Raw genomic sequence first — 21156 nt, forward strand, 5'->3', positions numbered from 1 at the left:
AAAACAGGCAAACTTGCCCCTATTGCCGAGTCAGTTTGCAAAAGGGAGAAAAGGAGAAAAAGGATGGCAATGGCTGAAGAACTGCTTGATGAGAAACTAAATTAAGTAAAAAAATAAAAAAAAAAGAATTGACAATAGCAAAAGAAGTGTTGATTCATCACAAACCACTATGGTATGTTTCATGGAAAGGTGAGGATTTGTATTTTTTTAAACAAACTAGTGTTTACAAATATATTTCATTTTACTTGTTCTCATTGTGTTTACACTGAATGTGCTGAATTTTCTGAAAACTGAATAAGCCAGCAACGTTATATTAAAAAAAAGAATGTAACCGTTTATTACATTTTCCTTATGGTACGTTTTGTACCTTTTGTATAGGCACCATTTACTTGATCTACACATCTGTGCTTCTATTTACACTGTGAAACAGCATACATTTTTTATGGAAAAAATTGAGACTTGCAGTCTTACAAATACATATGTACAAAGCTACATATGTATCTCCACTACCAATCATACACTTACACTGGTCATTTAGCCCACAATCATACACTTACACTGGTCATTTAGCCCACTGCCTACCTGGTGATCAATATTGCAGTTTCTGTTGCAGCGTGGTTTTGCAGATTCCAAATGTTAGAAAAAAGCTAAATGTTTCATTATAATTGTCCATGCCCAGGCTGCAATTCTGTGTTTTTAGTTAAAAAGAGGTCATTTGAGAGGATAAGTGATTTCCAATAGTTTATACACATTTCAGCACCACTATAAGATTTATGGATCACCTCTACAATGAGAAACATTACAAATGACTTCAGGCCAGAATCATTTTCACCAAACACTTTATTTTGTCCTGTTTAAACTGTTTAGTCGTCAAACAGGCCGAATCCCATGTCCGCGTCTGATTCTTCAGAGTCGTCTTTCTTCTCCTCCTTCTTCTCTTCTGCTGCTGCAGCTAGGCAAAAACAAGAACAAACCAAAAATTTCAATCACATAGCAGAATGCTAAATGCTAAAAGCACAACACTACAGCTACCAGAAAAGCAAAAAGGTGCTGAGAATCAGATGGACCAAACTCCTTTAAACATTCCACATTACTACTGCCAGTTTGGTCTGCTGTCGAATCAACCTCCTCATAGTCAACTAAAAAAATTAAAAAAAAAACACTCTCTTACTAAATAAATTTAGCAGTGGATATTATAGGTATGTAATCTGAAGTTCATCTAATGTAGTCACAAGAGAAGAGAAAGAGAAGCACTTATAAATCCTTGCCAAGAGTTCAAACTTTTGGTTAAATGAAAAACGAGCACTGTCTACATCTCCTGGCTAAGCAGGCAATGCTAATGAAAGGTGTGGAGGCAAATGTGTGGTGTGTGAGAGGTGTGGTGAGAGAGGTAGAGGTGTGGTGGGAGAGGTGAGGGGTGTGGAGGTAGAGGTGTGGGGCACCACTAACCGGCAGGGGCAGCGGCGCCTCCAGCAGAGGGTGCAGCAGACGTGGCCACTGCCACAGCTCCACCAGCTGGGACGCTGGCAAGCTTACTGTAGCCTGGAACAGAGAACGTGCATCCACACCAGAATACATCACAACACTGAAGCAAGACCACCACACTCAAGGTAAATATATAAATAAATAAATAGTCAAGACAAGCAGATGGTAGGAAAAGCTTATGAAAAGTACGATGTCCCATCTGTCTGATGCTGGCAGATATCAAGAATGCCTATACCCTTTTCCCCACTTGAGTGATAGGTGTAAAAGTGTAGAATGTGTACTTGGGTAGAGAAATTATATTTTCAATTAGACATAATAGTGGGAATAAATACACTTGGAAGAGGCTAATTAGATGTGTAATACACGATACATGTGTCATCACTGCAGTTGAGTGATATGACCTAATGGACAATAGAGTACCCCTGACCTTAAAACAAATAAACAAAAAATAAACTTACACTCATGTTATAGACTGCACTAACAGCGAGAAATAGTAGGAGGTGAATGTGCAATGACAGGAATTGTTGAACTAACCCTAACCACTATGATTGGTGTGACTGCTGAATTTGTACAGTACTTGACAGTTGTGGGACTTTGCAATGGCTGTTGAGCTGTGCAATGTGCGGGACAACTGCGTAAACTGGAGAATTTGTTTTTTTGAGGCTAGTTGATTGTGAAATGTTGCCTTTTGGAACTCAAAATTTTGACACAACAGAAATAGTTTTTCTGTGTCGTATCGAATCATGTGTTATAGCATTAGCCTACCAAAATGAAAAATAGAGAGACTAACCCCAGAAGAAACATTTAAGATCAGATACAGATTTGACTTATGATATAAAGCATGAGGAAAATACTACTTAATGTAACTTTCTTCTTCAAATTATAATTGTTTAAGAGTAGACCGTACTCTTCAAGTTGACTAATGCATACTCAAAGCATACAGCAGGATACTCACCTTGAGCAATCACGTCCTCGACTTTTTTGCCAGCAAGTTCTGAAATGACCTGGTAAAAAGAAAATTAGAGGGAAAACCTTTAGCCAACTATAAACAAAAACAAGTGTCTTAAACAAATTAAGTCATGGGGTGGCGTATACTAACTTACCTTGTCCATACGGGTTGCCTCAGCTTCGATGCCAACACTCTCCAAAATCTTCTTGATGTCACTGGCGCTGGGATTCTCTTTGCCACCCAGGGCGGCAAGAAGGTAAGCGGCAACGTAACGCATCCTACAGGCGCGTCATAAAATCAGGGAAAAAAGAGCCATTAAAAAAAGCCCACCATCCTCAAACAGACCAAATACACACTGGGTCCTGTACAGTAATGAACTACTGGTCACAGTAAATAGTTATGACAGCTTGTCATGTTAGCAAATTAATATAGCAGCCACCAATCACAGCATATTCTATACACCTTTTACAACTTCATTGCTCACACAATGAAATACCTGCATACTGTAAAATGGAACATGGAAACAAATTTCTAATGTGCACAAGCCTTAGTTAATGCACTAGACAGCTATAGAGAACTTTAGAAACTACCGTGTGCTGAACCGTTCATTTTCCTAGCTAGGTACATCTTGGAAATTAGTAAATATAGCTTATAACTCGGGTATTAAATAGTCCAGGAACGAGGCTAGCGTATGTGCTTGGTGGCTAACACGACAGCTACTATAGCTGTGGCTCCATGAGCACACGTATGCTCACGGCTAACGCTAACATTCTTTTATATAAACGCGTTCAGCTGGTTTTAGCACTCAACTCGAACAAGAATCTGATCAAACATGAAGTGCTACACATCTATAATGGGTAATCGCTTTTATTTCAAGGAAAGCAAAGTTATATTCGTCCACTCACTTCGCGGAGAAATAGGTTTCGCGTGTTCACGAGAAGGCGCTACAGGCGGAAAGGAAGCGGAAATGTGTCAGGAAACGGAAGTGCGGTCATAGTGATGACGTCAAAGCCCCGCCTTCAATTGTCTTACGTCATGTTTGTATTGTCATGGGCTTCTCCCCCAACACGCGGCTCTGGACATTCTCTCTCTCTTTGTACCACAGCTGCACGGTCTACAATGAACGTAATACTGTGTGACATATAATGAAAGCTTGTTCCCTTTTTAATACTATTTACAGTCTACTTCTTTTTTCAATTAGGTAATCAAATTATTTATTTATTTTTAGCTCAAATAACTTTAAGATTGACAAGTGACTTTTACTGGGTGACCACCAGAGTTCGCTTTTGTCGCTGGGTTTTAGCACCGATAACACATTTGCCGAATTACAGACCAAAGGCATCCTTGCGTTCCAGAGTTTCTTTTCGATTTATGTTCCTGTCGTGTAGCCCATCGCACCAATCTGTCAAGAACCATGAAACGCGCTTTCATCAACCGGGAAACGCGAATTATACAAAGGTACTTACAAATGCAGAATTTATTTTTAGAAAACATCTAACATAATGTGCATTTATGATCATTTGAGAGCTTACAAAGTACAAGAGTATGTGGCAGATGTTTTATCAGACAAATGCTTATTTAAGCGTTATAATAATATAAAGCTTATGTTGTTATTAACGTTCCAATATATAATGAGGTATGATGTTGAAGGTATTTCAGTTATAGCTGCCTATTTGTTTTTTTATAATTTTTTATGCAATTCATCCACTTTTTACTTTTTAGTTCATGTTATTTTACACGCAAATATAAACATGATTAAAGACATAAGATTTTCAAAATTGGGAAAGAACTAAGTTCCCATTTAAATGATGATCATGTTACAATTATGTGGTTTGTTGTGATTAGTGTCACTGATTATGATCAATCACTAAAACTGTTGTGATGGGAACCTTGGCTACATCTTAACGTCTTAAGGAGCAGGACACTATTCTGAAAACTAGATACTATTAATTTTAATATCAAAAGTCTTTTTTCCCTCCTGGTTTCCTACAAAGATCCTTGTTCTGTATCCCCAACTGAGTTTTTGAACAACTCTCATTAAACCTTGAGTAAGCAGAAAAGCAGAGGTAAGGAAGTGAAATATAATGCGAAGGCAAAAATGTCATAAAAAAGTCATATGACCTGTGGGACCAGACCCAGTTTTTGATGATACTGCATTTCTCTTGGTGCACGTCACGCTCATGGCAGTATTTGGGATAGCTGCTATTTTTAATTATGTTATTTCTTATAATGTGGTCATTTTTTAAATTTTACTTTAATAATAATTGGCTGTGACTACTCTGTGAAGAGAATATTCAGATGTTGCTACTCCCATATTCAAGGAATGAGGATTACGTGCCATTTCTTATATATTATGAACCTGTAATTACAAAACAGACATAAGAGAAGAGCCTTTTCTTGTCATACAAATCTAATCTACAATCTCTACAAGGACAAGGAAATAGTATGTTTATTATCTCTGACTTTATAGTATGCTGTGCCAATTTTTCTGTGCTAACAGTGAAATCTACTGAAAATGTATGTTTAGCTCAGCTAACCAGCATGCCCTGTTTTAATAAGAGTACAGAGATAATATATAGTTATCTAACAAGTATCTAATCAAGTATTAGTCTTTATAATATAAAGGTTTTGTGCTGCAGGTGGAAGGATCATGAATAGGTCAACTGTAAGGAAAGGGCTTCAAATAGGATCTCACTGGAAAACATGGAAAAGTATTGTTAGTAGCTAGATGGTATTTTTTCTGTGATAGTTATGTCACAACAGTGTGTCAGATTTTTAGTGTCTTGATATAGATTGGGATATTAAGAAAATAGTTTTCATTGTCAACAGTAAAATAAAATGCAGTTTACCTTCAGAGTAAAGTAATTGAGTGAATCCAAGTTCCATAAAATTGGCTATAGAAATGCAATATCAAAGCCACACACTATGTGTCATTGTTAGTATGTCACTTGTTGATGAAACATTTGTCCACACATAGTACTTGAATACAGACAGATTCTCTTATCATACAAGAAAGAAATTTTAAATGGGAGAAATGTCAGAATGCAGTTGTGTGGCTCACGGCTCTGCAAATGTTGCGTCTGTACACTCAGGACAACAGATCTGCGTGTCCTACCTGTACTGAAATGGGTTCAATATGTCAGCCAAAGGACATGAGACAGAAAATGTCATGGCACTGACAAATAAAGTAGTGATTGTTTATTCTTCTTTGTCATTCTGTCTCTATCTTTGTTTCTCTCTCACATGTACATGCACACAATCATAATGCACAAACACATTCACAAAGGCCTGAACAGTGACAATCAGTAACAGTTGGGTGGGGGTGTGGGATGAGGGGTTGTGGGGCAGAGTTACACAGGTATGTGGGCTCCCTTTGTCCATGCAGGCTCCACTTCCTCCTCTGTTTCTCAGTTTCACCTCTCTTTCCAGAATGTTCCACCCTCCTTCCCTGCTATACTACCAGATTCTATTCCTGCAGGTATTTTATCAGTGTTGGGTATTGAATTTCTGAACATTATCTCTCAATACCTGGTTTTGTAGTGAGGGCTTGCCACTCTGGATAGACCGGTGTGAGGTAAACTACTTAATGGATTTGTGCTAGTTGTAGGAGACATCAAAGCTTACAGAGTGGCTTTGTACATTTGCCTGTACATGTGGTCATAGACCAGCAACCCTGTGTGTGCACACATTTATCACAATAGTCAGACCTGCATATGGTTCTTGTCTTTATTCCCTGATATAAATTTTGTGACCTGATCACATGTCATTGTATGTCATTTTAGTTTCACGATGACATTTGCAAGTTACATTTCCAAGTGGAGAAAATGTTAAAAAAGTATTTGCTATTATGTGAATTATTTGCACATTATACTAATCCTATACATTATCCTAATCTCCTATTACATTCTGTAGGTAAAAGTCATAGGTAGTTCAGAGCATCTGAAAAGAGTTTGGTTTTAAACTACTTAGTTTAGACAAATAGACTGTGGATCCTGATGCTTCATTTGCTATAAAGCTGAGCTGGAGTTATGTTGCCATAACAACAGATGAAATAGTAAAAAAGTATGTCTTAATTAAAGTATTAATTAAACTATTTTTATACTGAAATCTTCATGTATTTGATCGCTTAGGGTTGGAAAAGGTCTCCATGCTCCTGATATGCCAATGTACATGAACTGCAGTATGAAACAATTAAATCCATTTGAATAGGATAGAAATAATGCATTTCAACTTTAATATGATATTAATATTTTGGTTTCAATTACATTCCTGGGTCAAGATGAAAAGTTAGTAGCCTAATCTGAAAGCTAAATTGGGCAGTGGCTCTCTAAGATAACTAGAGAGTGGGCAATTTGTTCATTCAATAGTCGGATGTATGCTATTCTGTCCTTTCTGCGTTTCTTTTTTACAGGCACACACACAGACACATAGTATTTATAGTATTCATTAGATTTGTCAGCAGTACAAAGGCCGGTTTGGTCAGCACAAAATAAGGACTGGGAAATCCAGACAGGACAGGGAGAAGATCCTGCTACTTTGTCTACACACATGCGCACACACTCACACACACACACACACACACACACACACACACACACACACTCACACTCACGCACACACATGCACACACACAGAGAGGAAAAGCTGCAAATTTGATCAATTATCATAAATGATACTCTAAAGAATGTTTTGACATTTTTGTTCATCAAATAAATACATTTTGAGTGTTTTAATAGTTAAGCCTTGTGGTTCCTTATGTCTGACTAGATTTAGATTCAAATCTTGGAAGAATGCCGAAATGTTACTTTAAAAGGTGCTTTAGCCAAGCTACAAGAAACATCACCTCTAGCCAATAAGTAAGTAAAAACAACAACACAATTTTTTTTTAATCTTTCGATCCACCAGTTACATCTACAACTGAAATGGCAGCTTCCCAGTGATCTAACCTATCCTGAAACAAGCGATGCTACACATACGCACTGACTGTGAACCATTAAAGGGATTAGAATGCGCTTGGTCTGAACGTTGTGCCCTTTTTCCATGACTGACTGATATAGACTGATGAAAAGTGATGCTGTGCGAGAGCATTAGAGGGAGATGTTGACATGTTCTGTTTTGTTCTAGGGGGAAGCGTTTGAGGGAGGCTGCACAGAGTGTGTTTAAATCATTGCTTGTTGCCTTGAGAATGATATGGAGTAGACTGGCTCTACCATAAATCTCACACAGACTCCTTAACAATTCCCCCTCGATTTGTGTCGATTTGGTACATGCCATAATAGAGGTTCTCTGGTCCTTGGTGTGATAGACCTGTATTACCTTTTCTAAAGCACATCAGTGACAACCAGAGCATTCTCCCATCTGAAGAATTCACATTCAATCAATGTGAGATTTAAAGCTATTATCTTGAGAAGCTTAGAGGGCATTAAAGGTTACACATTGTTCGTTATTATGGAACCACTGCTAATACTGGGCCAGTAGCATCTCTGTCAAAGTAGCCTTACCATGCGCTCACACACATGATGGTTATAATGGAACACCCAGAGTATTTCTGTCTGTAAGTACTTAGGAACCAATAACATCAGAATCCCTTCAGCAGTGTAGATTGACCAGTATAGAACACAGTCAGATCCCCGCCTCAGATGTTCAACTACAGCCTTACCTATTACAGCAGTTTCTTAATTGTTATTGTTCTTCAGCAGTAGGGGGCGTTCTCTTGGACAGAGATGAAGATAGGGCTCTGTTAATAGCACGGCCACGTGTAATGCTTGATGCTCCTCAAGAGATTGAATGGGGAAGGGACTGACCATGGAACGGGTGACTGAGGAGAGCTTGCTCGTGTTTCATGGGCATGTGGAGGGACCATCAATCCTCATGAAATATCAGCCATGGATTCTGGATCAAGTAGACAAGGCTGAGGAGAGAGGGAATCAGCACTCTGGTTTATAGTCAAAGTCAAGTCAAAGGCAAATTCATTTATATAGCACTTTTTACAACACACTTTTCTACAAAGCTATTTCAGATCGCTGGGATCAGATGGGTTGGCTAATGAGCAAGCTGGGGGGCAACAGTGGCGAGGAAATCTCCCCCGACATGATTTAGGAATAAACTTTGGAAGGACCAAGACTCATGAGGGAACCCATCCACCACTGGGCAGCCCAGCTAGTAACCAGTCCATGCTTTATTGCGATAATTTTAGTCCAAACAGCCACTTCGGTGGAGCTTCAGTTACTCCAGTGGGTTTAGGTGGGCAGCCTGTTTCGGAGATGGCAGCAAAAGATGGCTGCCACCTTGTCTGGCACCTAAGCCTACAAGATAAATGCAAAAAATCCATGAAAGGGAACCATTACAGTGGATATTATCACTATTTAAGCCTAGAAGACAAGGCTAAGGGGAACTAGGAACACACCCCAGCTGTTTTGTTAACCACTGAAAATTAACAATTCTTCTTAGTAATTGTACTCATTTAATTACCACAGCCACTGAATAAATAATTACTTGAATTCACTCAGGTAATTTAGCTTCATCACACAAGTACCATAGCTCAATTTAACCACCTAGTTGCAAGTGCCTACACATTGTGGCTCTCCACTACCATTCAACCAATGAAACAGAATAGTGTCAAAGCCTGAAGGTTAAATCTGGTTGTCTAGACACTCCTTTCAACAGTCTTGTGAGTCTGATCTACCTTTAAAGTTACTCCTAAAATTGCTGGCTTATTTCCCACCCTCAAGGTCTGAATACATCACAATCAAGGTCTTATATATGTACACACAGATAGACAGAGACACAGAGAGAGAAAGTGAGAGAGAGAGAGAAAGAAATATAACAATTGTTATTAGATAATTTAAGCAATGTGGTCATAACAAGAGTTATAAGGAAAATGACTGATGATTGTATGTGGGAAAAGAGAAAATGAATGAAAAATAGTGCTGTATGTATTGCCAGCGTTTTGGTATGGTGTCACTACACTGAATCAAGTGTCACTACAAGAACTGATCACCAATTTCTGCTGCTGGTCTTAAGTAGGTCACAAATGAATTTGTAAGGGAGTAACTTTTTCTTTTTTTATCCAGGTATGTGTAAGGATCTGCCTGTCAGCTCATCAGTTAGACTGCTCTACCCAACTGGTCACCTGTGCAGAAACGGAATCAGCACAGAATCAATCCCGACAGCATTTCCATGTACAGAGACTTTGAGTCTTACTCGAATCTGTGTGTGTGGGAAGGTCTTCAGACACAGGAAGGCCTTCAGACACTTTTTAGCAGGAGTTTGGTAGAACATTTGCTGGAAGCCTGAGTGTCTGCTGAATGGCTGAGAAGCAGATCAGGTAAGAGGTCCAGAACAAGAACATTCCCCAGGAGATGTGCTACCCTGCAACTCTAAAACTCTGTGTGAAGTTTATGCATCATACATAATGAAAGTGACAGTGTATTGACTGTGAAAATGGATATTTTTGTGATGAATTAGTCTGAATTGTGTAGGGTGAGTGTAATATATTGTCTGTAGTAGCTACTTTGAAAAGGATAAAGCAACAGCTAGATTGAATTTGGGGACATTTGGGGACATTCTGTTTGAATTCTGGAGACAGAAATTTGGTCTGATATTTCAGACATGATTTTTATGTCATACTCAGACATGCAGGGCCTGATTATTGCAGGGAAATATTGATGAAATCTGATCAGGATGAATTGTGTTTGAAGTGAGAAAAAAATTATGTAATGTAAATTTATGGCTTTTGTTTGATTGATTTTACTACAGCCTTGTAAAATAAAATAGTTATATAGTTATCTATTTACACAAAATGTACACACACTAACCCAAAGGCAGAAATGGAAAGTCCTCCCTAGGATTTTGTTCTAACCACTTGGATATTAAAATTAACTGGGAAACACAAAATCATGGCAGAGCATATTTCTGAACTTGAGTTTATACACAGCTTTTCTGATGGTGTACAGAACAAAACAAAATTAATTAAAATGTGTCTGTCCTGTCAGATTCTTGGCATTGTCACATTCACTCAAATAAAAAAGTATAAAAGCTTCTTTAACGTAATGAAAAATATTGGTTAATCTGACCTAAAGTGTTAAAGGTTTGATTGCTATAAATGTAAGATGTTATGATGTATGTTACTATGTGTTATTTCAGCCTTCCTGCTAAGCTGATAAACGGAGGAGTTGCTGGTGTGGTTGGCGTGACCTGCGTCTTCCCCATTGACTTGGCCAAGACCCGCCTCCAGAACCAGCAAAATGGGTCACGCCTGTACACGAACATGTGAGCCCACTCCACCCTTTCCACCTCCACCCTCAACACCTGCACCCTCTCTATCTCCACTGTAAAGACCTCCGCCCTCCCCACCTCCACCCTCAACACCTGCACCCTCTCTACCACCGTCAAGACCTCCACCCTCTCCACCTCCACCCTCAACACCTGCACCCTCTCTATCTCCACCGTCAAGACCTCCACCCTCTCCACCTCCACCCTCAACACCTGCACCCTCTCTATCTCCACCGTCAAGACCTCTGCCCTCCCCACCTCCACCCTCAACACCTGCACCCTCTCTACCACCGTCAAGACCTCCACCCTCTCCACCTCCACCCTCAACACCTGCACCCTCTCTATCTCCACCGTCAAGACCTCCGCCCTCTCCACCTCCACTCTCAACACCTGCACCCTCTCTATCTCCACCGTCAAGACCTCTGCCCTCCCCACCTCCACCCTCAACACCTGCACCCTCTCTACCACCGTCAAGACCTCCACCCTCTCCACCTCCACCCTCAACACCTGCACCCTCTCTATCTCCACCGTCAAGACCTCCGCCCTCTCCACCTCCACTCTCAACACCTGCACCCTCTCTATCTCCACCGTCAAGACCTCCGCCCTCCCCACCTCCACCCTCAACACCTGCACCCTCTCTATCTCCACCGTCAAGACCTCTGCCCTCCCCACCTCCACCCTCAACACCTGCACCCTCTCTATCTCCACCGTCAAGACCTCCGCCCTCTCCACCTCCACCCTCAACACCTGCACCCTCTCTATATCCACTGTCAAGACCGCCGCCCTCCCCACCTCCACCCTCAACACCTGCACCCTCTCTATCTCCACCGTCAAGACCTCCGCCCTCCCCACCTCCACCCTCAACACCTGCACTCTCCCCACCTCCAGCCTCTCCAACTGCAGCGTATCAAACTAGAGGCAGATTGTTGTTCTAAAAACATTTGCGTGTGTGTGCTCTCTTAACAGGTCTGATTGCCTTATCAAAACCATCCGCTCAGAGGGCTACTTCGGAATGTATCGAGGTACAGTGTGTGTAGGTGTGGCCAGTAGCAGATGGGAGAGCTGACCATCTGCCATTACGCACCCCTCATTCAACCCGCCCCTCCCAGTTAATGTCCTCTTCCTGTGTTCTCTTCATAGGTGCTGCAGTTTATCTCACACTTGTCACTCCAGAAAAAGCCATCAAGCTTGCTGCCAATGACTTTTTCAGACATCACCTCACCACTGATGGGTAAGAGAACCCTGAGACACGTTGGTATGCATGCATGCACACACGAACACACACACACACACACACACACACACACACACACACACACACACACACACACACACACACACACACACACACACACACACACTTGTCAATCTCAGGAGAGAGGGAGAGAGAGAGAGAGAGAGATATATATATATATCCTGTCATTCTCTTTAATCCCATATACAGCCACAGTATCTCTTCGAGTTTTGGGTCAAGCACTGTGTGTTTGGAAGCATGGATCTTTTCTCTCCTAGAAGTCCAGACTCAGAAAAAGGGGGTTTCGGGGTCTGTGGCTCCAAATGCTGCTGTGGTATCGTTCCCAGGGTGCAGTTGTGTGTGTTTGTGCCCAGGGTGAGATGTTTGTGCCCAGGGTGAGATGTTTGTGCCCAGGGTGAGAACACTCCTCAGAGAGCTGACGGGCTGCCATCCTGCCCTCCCCTCTGCACTCTTTGACGAGAACTAGGGCTGCAATATTGCACTCACAATATCTCTCTGGTTCGTTCCTTATGCACATTGACCAGGAAATCTGTTTTGGACATGGCTGGCATGGGAGATAAGGACTACCTATAAGCCCCATTATTAAGTTGGTCTAACTTACCATGACACACTAATGCACATCTCTACCCCAGTGAAAGCCAAGTGACTAAATTATTGATTGATTGTCATGGATGTGCATGTGTGTGCGTGTGTGTGTATATGTGTGCATATGCCCCATTAGACTTAGTGTCCTGAATTTACAGAGGAAATAAGCTTATTTTTATCACAAACCACCCCCTTTTTCTGTCTGTTTTGTCTTGTCTCTCTCTCTCTCTCTCTCTCTCTCTCAGACAGAAGCTGACTTTACTGAGGGAGATGATTGCTGGCTGTGGGGCAGGCACCTGCCAAGTTAGTTACTTTCTACTGCACATAGCATGCACACACGCATGCATTCACACACACACACACACACACACACACACACACACACACACACACACACACACACACACACACACACACACACACACACACACACCTGCTCACACCAATTCACACAGGCACACAGAAATGCACACATACCCACCCACCCAACCACACACTCCCACACCCACCCACTCACACACACACACACACACACACACACACACACACACACACACACACACACACACACACACACACACACACCCTTTTAGTATAATGGAAGAAAAATCTCCATCCAAGCCAAGCCACTCAAGCTGATGTTAAAAGCATGTCCTTATGTCCGTTGGTCCCGGGGGCTTGCCCCGCTCAGCAGGATGAGAACTGTGGTTTTACTGGTGTGTTTGTAGGTGATCGTGACGACACCAATGGAGCTGCTCAAGATCCAGTTACAGGATGCAGGGCGGATAAGTAAGGATCTGACCACTTCAGCTCCTCACCTGCTACTGCTAACACAGAAATATATGTAGAGTTTCTTTACAGAAAACATTGTTGATGACAGTTGCAACAAAATTCCTTTTTATAAAATTTTATAACTTTTATTCTGACTTGCATGTTGTTTATTCTAAGTGTCAAACTCAATTTGACACTTCTCTGCTGATGTGTCCGTCAGATGCCCGGAGCAAGCTGATTGGCCAGGCAGCGATGAGGGGTGGAGCAGCTGGTGGTCCTCTGACGGTCAGGACTCCCACTGGTCTAAAGCTTACCAGAGAGCTGCTGCAGAGCAGAGGAATCTCTGGTCTGTACAGAGGCCTTGGAGTCACACTGCTGAGGTAGTTCTGCACTAACATACATACATATACACCTAAACCAACATTCAGATGGACATACACACAAGCACACACACACACACACACACACACACACATGCTATGCATAAACTGTAGAATGTGAAGTATTTTTTTTGCCTATAGTTACTGTAGTTCCACCTGTGTCCCTCTGTCTCTGTTGCTCTCTCTCTCTCTCTCTCTCTCTCTCTCTCTCTCTCTCTCAGGGACGTGCCATTCTCCATTATCTATTTCCCACTGTTTGCTCATTTGAACAGTCTGGGGAGGACAGACGTCCAGGGTCCAGCTCCGTTCTATGTGTCTTTCTTCTCTGGTTGTGTGGCAGGATGCACTGCAGCTGTGGCAGTGAACCCTGTGGATGGTAACGACACCTTCTCCATCTCTCTGCCCAGAAACACCTCTTTGTACAAAGAATAATTATTTGGTATAAATCAGTATAAATGTTGTTTATACAGGTAAAGGGATTAGTTTATTGTCATGGTGACAGCTCCGGACCCTTCCCTGTGGGCGTGTCGCTATGTCGTCTGCGTGCAGTTATGTCCATGTTTGTAGTTCCGTGGGTGTGGGTCGTTTGTGAGCATGTTTGTAGTCTCACCTGTGCCTTGTCTCGAGATCATGAGGGTACGTGTTAATCACCTATATAATGTGCTTGTCTTGTGCTCGTCTTTGTCTTGAGTTCGTGCCAGCGTGAGTGTCTGTGTGTGCTTACGCTACCGCGGACTTCACCTGTGTTTGTCACAATTAAAGTATATGTTCACTGTAATCGTCGTTGAATATATATATGTATATATAGAATATAGTGTCATGTAAATGATGCTATAATACCATACAAATGATAAAATAAGTAAAATGTATAGGCTTTGCAATTGAAAATCTAAAATAATGTATTGCAGTCGTAAAGACAAGAGTGCAGTCTTTGTCCCGTGGAGCTGAAGAGGACACTTACTGTGGTATGATGGACTGCATGAGGTAACGTCTCTACCTCCTGCTGTTCAGGACTCTCTCCTTTCTTCTTCTTTTCTTATCACCTATCACCTTTCCTCCTTCCTGTCCTGCTCCATCTGACAGTGGAGCTTTCACCGGCTACATGACATTCTTCAATATCAACATCCTGAAACCCGCTGCGTCTACTGAGTGATGACCTCTCTTCGTTTCCTCAGTAAGATCTGGCGTAACGAGGGTCCTTCGGCCTTTCTGAAGGGGGCGTACTGCCGCACCCTGGTCATTGCTCCTCTCTTCGGGATCGCGCAGGTGGTGTATTTCCTCGGGGTCGGCGAGTCTGTGCTTGGCCTGCTGTCTGGATCATGGAACTGAGATCATCTTTGGGCTTGGGTGGTGCTCTGTTCTCCCATTGGCTTCCTCTGCTGTCTGTAAACCATTACAGGATAATGTACAGACTACAAAATTGGGAACAGCATTTTTACCTGGGAAAGGCACTCTCTATGTGTCTGTATATGTCAGACCAGCCCTTTTGGCTCTAGTTCTAGTCAAAGGCAGAACCCAGTGTAGCGGATACATATGTTAGTTTATGGATTATGAACGGGGCACCATCCTGATTGCTCAGGAACCAGTATTGTGATAACGGAGTTAGGTGGAATATGGTTTGATCAGTCTCATTACTAAAGGGTTAAGTTCTGGTTCCGCGCAGTGACCTAATACCATCGACCAAAATATGCATTCACCACCGTGACCAGATGAATAAATGTCCACATTTATTAAATGGTTAATATTATAATTGATACAAAGCATATGAATGATTTGGCTCAAATTGAAACTAAACCTATATGTGAATCTACTAATTTAAACCAGGGATATAATAGTGAACAACAAAGAATATAAAATTAAACAACAATAGCGAATGATAAACAACTGTCGGATCATGAGATTTATTTATTTAACTATCCTAAGGCTTGCCTAACTAGCGTAGGACCCAGGGACGGACACGAGGTCTTTAGAGAGAGAATAGAAAAGAAGAAAGAGGAAGTTTGGGCAGGTTAATGGTAACAGTATTTACTATTTTGGATTCCGGGAGAAATCGCAGCTGGCAACCCCAAAACAGCATATGAACTGAGCGTCTTACTTCGAAGGAGAGACGTGGTTACGCGGACCAACCGGTGCGCGTTCACGGTTCGTTTCTTGAGGCGGCTAAGGTCTGCGGAGCAGGTCACGTGAGACGGCTCGGGTCGCGGAGTATGGAAGAAAAATAGTTCCATCGGATTTTGAATTCGTATTTGAAGCACTGAATTTGTTTGCCCTTGAATTTGAAGCTCTGAATTTTTTTTGCACTGAAATTATGCATCTGAATTTTGTTGCCTTTGAATTTAATGCTTATTAAAATACAATGAAAAAAAATTCGAGCGTTAAAAAATTCAAAAGATTTTTTTTCAAGTTGCTCGAATTCGATTGGTCAAATTTGGCTCACAAAATACGCGTGCAAAATTTCGCGTGCTAAAATACGAGTTCAAAGATATTCAGAGTAAACATCCGGGACACAAAGGATGAGCAATCGATTCAAGACTCCAATCGAACCAAATCCAACCAATCACGCTCCACTGGTCACGGCGCTGTTTGAAGCCACAGGCGGAGAGAGAAAGTGAGTTATGTCGGCGCACGGGATCGGCTCCTCTTCGGTGAGTGTATTTACTCCTTTATTTGTCTATTGTGGTGTTTTTAAGATTCAGTAAGATACAGTAAACGACGTGTTGCACATCAGAGGTTTGCGCTGGACTGATCTTTTTTTAACTCGCTCTGAACTCGCTATGTAGTCAACGTAGCTGCGTATGTGTGTGTCCGTCAGTCCACACTGTGCTTTATATTATATTTATCATAAAATCATTACATTCGTTTATTATTTCCTTACCAGTCGAGTAGTTTACAACTGTTTTTAACTCTCCGTGGGGTAATGGTTAGTGACGAGAGCTTCGGACAAAACGGGCCTGGGTTCGATACCCGCGACTGACGACCGATTTGTTATAATTAATATTTTTTATTCATTTATATATATACTGGACCGGCGCCAGGACATATACAGTGGGGGTGGCGGCGTGTGACGATTGTTAAGCGGGCAAGGGGGCGGTAGCAATAGTAAAATAAATGGGTCTTATTATTTAAATTGAGGGGGCGACGCCTTTTTTGAAGTGGAAGTTTCAGAACTTGAGTGCAAGTTGTTTTGTTTTTTTAATACAAGGTATTTCAGTTTGATCATATTCCAGGATTGAAAGGTTGTGGTGAGATCTATGGGTAGCTGTAACAAGCATCTACTATGATGTTCTCCATTACCTTGAAGGAGAGGGCTCAGCATTTCCAACATCACACACATCTTCTGTTGCCACTATGTGTTCCTACCACGCCTGCAGGAAGACCTAGATACTTTTTGTAGTGGTTGGGACAATCATCCAATAAGAACAGAGAGCCACATGACCCCTAATCAACTGTGGGTGCTGGGTCATTCACATCACCCAATTCCTGCAGCAGATAGCACAGAGGTACATGCAAGTGTAATATGATTTTAACAAATAGTATGGTTTATGTATAAAGTTTGGAAGTGGCTATTTTATCCACATAAGTGTATACAACTTATTTGTAGGGAATGGAGATTCCCAATATTGAGTGGGACAACACTGGACTTCCCATTGATGACCACTCAAATATCATTGTCCCACACACAGAATGCCCACTGACAGATGAACAGATGACAGCTTTGAGAGATGCAGTTAACCCAGGAGCTGCATCCCAGTCCTCTGGCTGTGATCTTTACATTTCTGCTGTCCAGTTTTGTGAGAATTTCCTGTCTATTTGAAACAACTGGTCTGAGAATTGGAATAAAATAACATCTTTACAAAGTTAAGACCATATGAATGAAAAATTAATGGCAAATTTTGTCATCAGTTTTAGTTTGAGTAATAAAAAAAAACAATAAAAAACTGAGATGCAGCTTCATTAATTTTTTTAATTATTTACAGAGTAGGAGACATTGCAGTAAATGGATACAATCAAAAGTTGTTTGATTGCCCAATTTTGTTATTCTGATGTTTGACATAAAGGTAAAAATTATACACCACAGAAAATAAAACTAATTAAAACTCATGCTTGACTCACTTTCATTTTATTAAGAGTTGAAGTTTTCAAAAATGAGTTAGTCAAATTCCCTTCTGCCTCTTTTGGAAAAAGCAAGGCCACTGTCAGGTCGTCGAGTGAGCACTGTCCACATTGGGGATTCTTTAATCCCTCGTCTAATGCCCGGTTCACACTACACGACTTTTCAGTCGCCAGGTTTTTGTGCCGTTCGCACTACACGACTGGTCGTGCTGTAATCGCGAGTCTTTCAGTTGTTGTGGCTTTCACACTACATGACTGATCGGCGACGCGGGCTCACGAATTACACGACTGGGGAACTGGGGAATCGCCTCATCTGGCTGCCGTCCAAAAACACGAGAACACGAAAACGAAACTCTCGCCAGAACCAGCAACACCAAATAGAAGGAAAAAACATTGTACATGTACTCCACATTTTCGTTATTTTTTTACCGTTTAAACACTCCATAGTCCCAAGTTGCCAGAATTATTTCATCTCTCCGTTGCAGTGAACATAGATATAATCAATCGCACTATTTCTCCAGTGCTGTCACAATAACTTAAACACAGTGTTGTAGTAAAGTTGTAAGAAAGGTGAGGATTTTGTGTGTTTACTGGGTTACTGTTTTGAAAGCATTCTTGAAAGTTTTTTACATTCTTCAGAGATATATTCAGCGGTGCCGCGGTTCTCTCTCCGCGTTCCCATTGGCTGTAGCTAGACGCTGCTGCCGACTCTCAGTCGCCGACTGCTAGATATTAAACATGCTAGATATTAAACATGCTAGATATCTGCCGGTCGTCTGCGACGAGTCGGCGACGGCTCGGCGAGCGTCTTTCAGCAGTTCACACGAGTGATCGCCGATTTGCCTCCGACCACAGTTTCTGTCGCCGATCAGTCGGCGACTGAAAAACCAGCCTAAAATCGTGTAGTGTGAACCGGGCATTAACTGCTTGATCTGTCTTGTGACACGTCCAACTACCTGTTTAGAGTAATAAACAGAAGAGAAAATGAAAAAATAAATTCCTTATCCAAAAGTAAACTCAGAGAGAAAGATTTTATACATATAATAATAATTTTAAAAAACAAATCGCTCGTCAGGCCCGTTTTGTCCGAAGCTCTCGTCACTAACCATTACCCCACGGAGACAGTTGAAAACAGCTGTAAACTACTCGACTGGTAAGGAAGTAATAAACGAATGTAATGATTTTATGATAAATATAATATCATAAAGCACAGTGTGGACTGACGGACACACACATACGCAGCTACGTTGACTACATAGCGAGTTCAGAGCGAGTTAAAAAAAGATCAGTCCAGCGCAAACCTCTGATGTGCAACACGTCGTTTACTGTATCTTACTGAATCTTAAAAACACCACAATAGACAAATAAAGGAGTAAATACACTCACCGAAGAGGAGCCGATCCCGTGCGCCGACATAACTCACTTTCTCTCTCCGCCTGTGGCTTCAAACAGCGCCGTGACCAGTGGAGCGTGATTGGTTGGATTTGGTTCGATTGGAGTCTTGAATCGATTGCTCATCCTTTGTGTCCCGGATGTTTACTCTGAATATCTTTGAACTCGTATTTTAGCACGCGAAATTTTGCACGCGTATTTTGTGAGCCAAATTTGACCAATCGAATTCGAGCAACTTGAAAAAAAATCTTTTGAATTTTTTAACGCTCGAATTTTTTTTCATTGTATTTTAATAAGCATTAAATTCAAAGGCAACAAAATTCAGATGCATAATTTCAGTGCAAAAAAAATTCAGAGCTTCAAATTCAAGGGCAAACAAATTCAGTGCTTCAAATACGAATTCAAAATCCGATGGAACTATTTTTCTTCCATAGCGGAGGCTTAGCGGTGACGTCACAGTCGAAGCTTGAGGGCGCAGACAAACTTGTGCAGATGACTTGACTGAGAAAGAAGATGAGCTTGACTTGAACGACTAGACGAAATAAAAGTACTTTTGACGACGAAACGTAGAATAAAGAAAATAAAAGAAAATAAAGAAGAATCTTCTGTTGGACTCTGTGAGAGCGTTAGTTGCGGTCTCTTGGCATCGCTCTTCTGGACACTGCGGTGTTCGGCGTGAGTCCAGCGAACAGTCGCGATGGTTTGGCGTGTTCGAGTCTTTGAGTCTCGGCGACTCTGGCGAAGTTCTTCAAGTCTTCCCAAATTACCAGGCTGCCAAGCTCATTGTTTCGCTTCGAGCTAGGGCTTTTAAAACAAGTTTTAGGGGCGTAATTGTAAGGCGCTTTCATGTTCATCAGGCCATTGGCCATTGGCCTTTATTAATGAATATTCATGACCTCTGCCCAGACAGGGGAGAGAAAGAGAGAGAGAGAGAGAGAGAGGGGGAGAGCGAGGAGTGCCCGTCTTTCCAGGTCTAGTTAATGACTTAACCAAAGAAGACAGATTAACACAATATGAAGACAAAAGGGAATTCCTAAATAACTTGTCTTACATACTATGCCTAAACAAGAACTAATTTGGTTCTATTAGTCTACACATTGAGCCATTCTCAATTTCCACTTTTGGACAACAAATGACAATGCACAGACAGGCATAAATGTGAGGTCACATACGTACACATGAGAATGATTACATTCGATGAGTAACATACAAACTAATACATAGATATGCATCAATGTGGTGTGTTTATACAGTAACACGTATTCTAATAAGATCACTTAATACTGAATACATGAAAGATCATAAGTTGTGTCTTTATATCAACCACATGGCACAGTGTTCACATTTAAATGGTCTTGTGCTCCTTTGTTCTTAAGGCTGGAATGCTGAATACTGGTTTCAAGAATAATTAATCTTTCCTTGTATGGAAGGTAGTCAAGTTCGGTGTCTCTAGACTGCATTCGCCGAGCTGGTTCCTGTAGGCTGAATCCCAATTCTGTGTACAGATCAGATTTGGAGTTACAGAGATCTCTGAAATATTTGTATCTTCAGCTCTGGATTATAACACAGGACATAGAGTGGGTTTAAACTGTGGGCGATCAGATAAGGTTGGAATTTAGAGCTTTATGGTCCTTCCTGACTGTGGTCCCAGTGTCCTTCGACGAAGGTTGGTTTTGACCAGCCTCTCTTAGATGGCCTCTCTCCCAAGCTCAGGAGATCATAAGGTCAGCATTGTAGGCTTTTGGGAGGTAAACACCACTATGGATGTGGGTCCTTTGGGGCCTGTTGCTGTGTAAAGAATCAGTCTTTAAATTTACATGCAACCAAAGAGATGTGAGTCAGTTTCTCAGTTCAGTGGGAAAGGATTCCATTTTGGGTGTCACAGTGAAATGGCGTTTAGCTGTCTCCACTACATATCCCCCACTTGGTAGGGCATCCACGATAGTGGGTGG

At 41.5% G+C, this 21156-nt stretch overlaps 2 protein-coding genes and 2 long non-coding RNA genes across 7 annotated transcripts in view; 2 read left to right on the plus strand and 2 right to left on the minus strand.

The window, feature by feature from the left end:
- Window positions 1–822: 822 nt before the first annotated feature.
- On the minus strand, window positions 823–3446 carry rplp2b (ribosomal protein, large P2b). Its single transcript, XM_077023088.1, has 5 exons — window positions 3340–3446; window positions 2589–2712; window positions 2441–2489; window positions 1450–1542; window positions 823–952 (listed from the first exon to the last, which is right to left on the minus strand). The coding sequence occupies exons 2-5, from the start codon at window positions 2709–2711 to the stop codon at window positions 864–866; spliced, it is 354 nt and encodes a 117-aa protein (XP_076879203.1). The 5' UTR covers window position 2712; window positions 3340–3446; the 3' UTR covers window positions 823–863.
- A 14-nt stretch (window positions 3447–3460) lies between these two features.
- Window positions 3461–21156, plus strand: part of slc25a22b (solute carrier family 25 member 22b) — a 45489-nt gene continuing 27793 nt past the window's right edge. The window contains exons 1-11 of one of the 4 annotated variants that reach the window (XM_077023085.1): window positions 3463–3892; window positions 9508–9761; window positions 10580–10705; window positions 11675–11730; window positions 11849–11939; window positions 12794–12851; window positions 13277–13337; window positions 13540–13699; window positions 13921–14075; window positions 14608–14664; window positions 14875–15036. In XM_077023085.1, coding sequence (XP_076879200.1) covers window positions 9742–9761; window positions 10580–10705; window positions 11675–11730; window positions 11849–11939; window positions 12794–12851; window positions 13277–13337; window positions 13540–13699; window positions 13921–14075; window positions 14608–14664; window positions 14875–14912 — 822 coding nt within the window. In that variant the 5' untranslated portion in view covers window positions 3463–3892; window positions 9508–9741 and the 3' untranslated portion in view covers window positions 14913–15036. Of the gene's footprint in view, window positions 3893–9507; window positions 9762–10579; window positions 10706–11674; window positions 11731–11848; window positions 11940–12793; window positions 12852–13276; window positions 13338–13539; window positions 13700–13920; window positions 14076–14607; window positions 14684–14874; window positions 15824–21156 lie in introns of those variants that run through there. The other 3 variants (XM_077023083.1, XM_077023084.1, XM_077023086.1) reach the window with 3 other exon arrangements.
- Window positions 8148–15905, minus strand: LOC143527788 (uncharacterized). The gene is made up of 3 exons (XR_013134261.1): window positions 15795–15905; window positions 14661–15082; window positions 8148–8345 (listed from the first exon to the last, which is right to left on the minus strand). It is a non-coding gene; the product is annotated as an uncharacterized LOC143527788 (long non-coding RNA).
- LOC143527780 (uncharacterized) lies at window positions 16805–19537 on the plus strand. The gene is made up of 2 exons (XR_013134259.1): window positions 16805–17199; window positions 17301–19537. It is a non-coding gene; the product is annotated as an uncharacterized LOC143527780 (long non-coding RNA).

Source organism: Brachyhypopomus gauderio, chromosome 12 (assembly GCF_052324685.1).
Source record: "Brachyhypopomus gauderio isolate BG-103 chromosome 12, BGAUD_0.2, whole genome shotgun sequence".
Lineage (NCBI taxonomy): Eukaryota > Metazoa > Chordata > Actinopteri > Gymnotiformes > Hypopomidae > Brachyhypopomus > Brachyhypopomus gauderio.

Bases quoted from the DNA above. Each gene is read 5' to 3' on its own strand.
- rplp2b (XM_077023088.1), bottom strand. From the start codon at position 2,711: ATGCGTTACGTTGCCGCTTACCTTCTTGCCGCCCTGGGTGGCAAAGAG. The intron at 2,490-2,588 runs GTAAGTTAGTAT...TCTTTTTACCAG, and splicing joins AGGCAACCCGTATGGACAAG to GTCATTTCAGAACTTGCTGG. The intron at 953-1,449 runs GTTAGTGGTGCC...GTTTTTGCCTAG, and splicing joins AGGCGCCGCTGCCCCTGCCG to CTGCAGCAGCAGAAGAGAAG.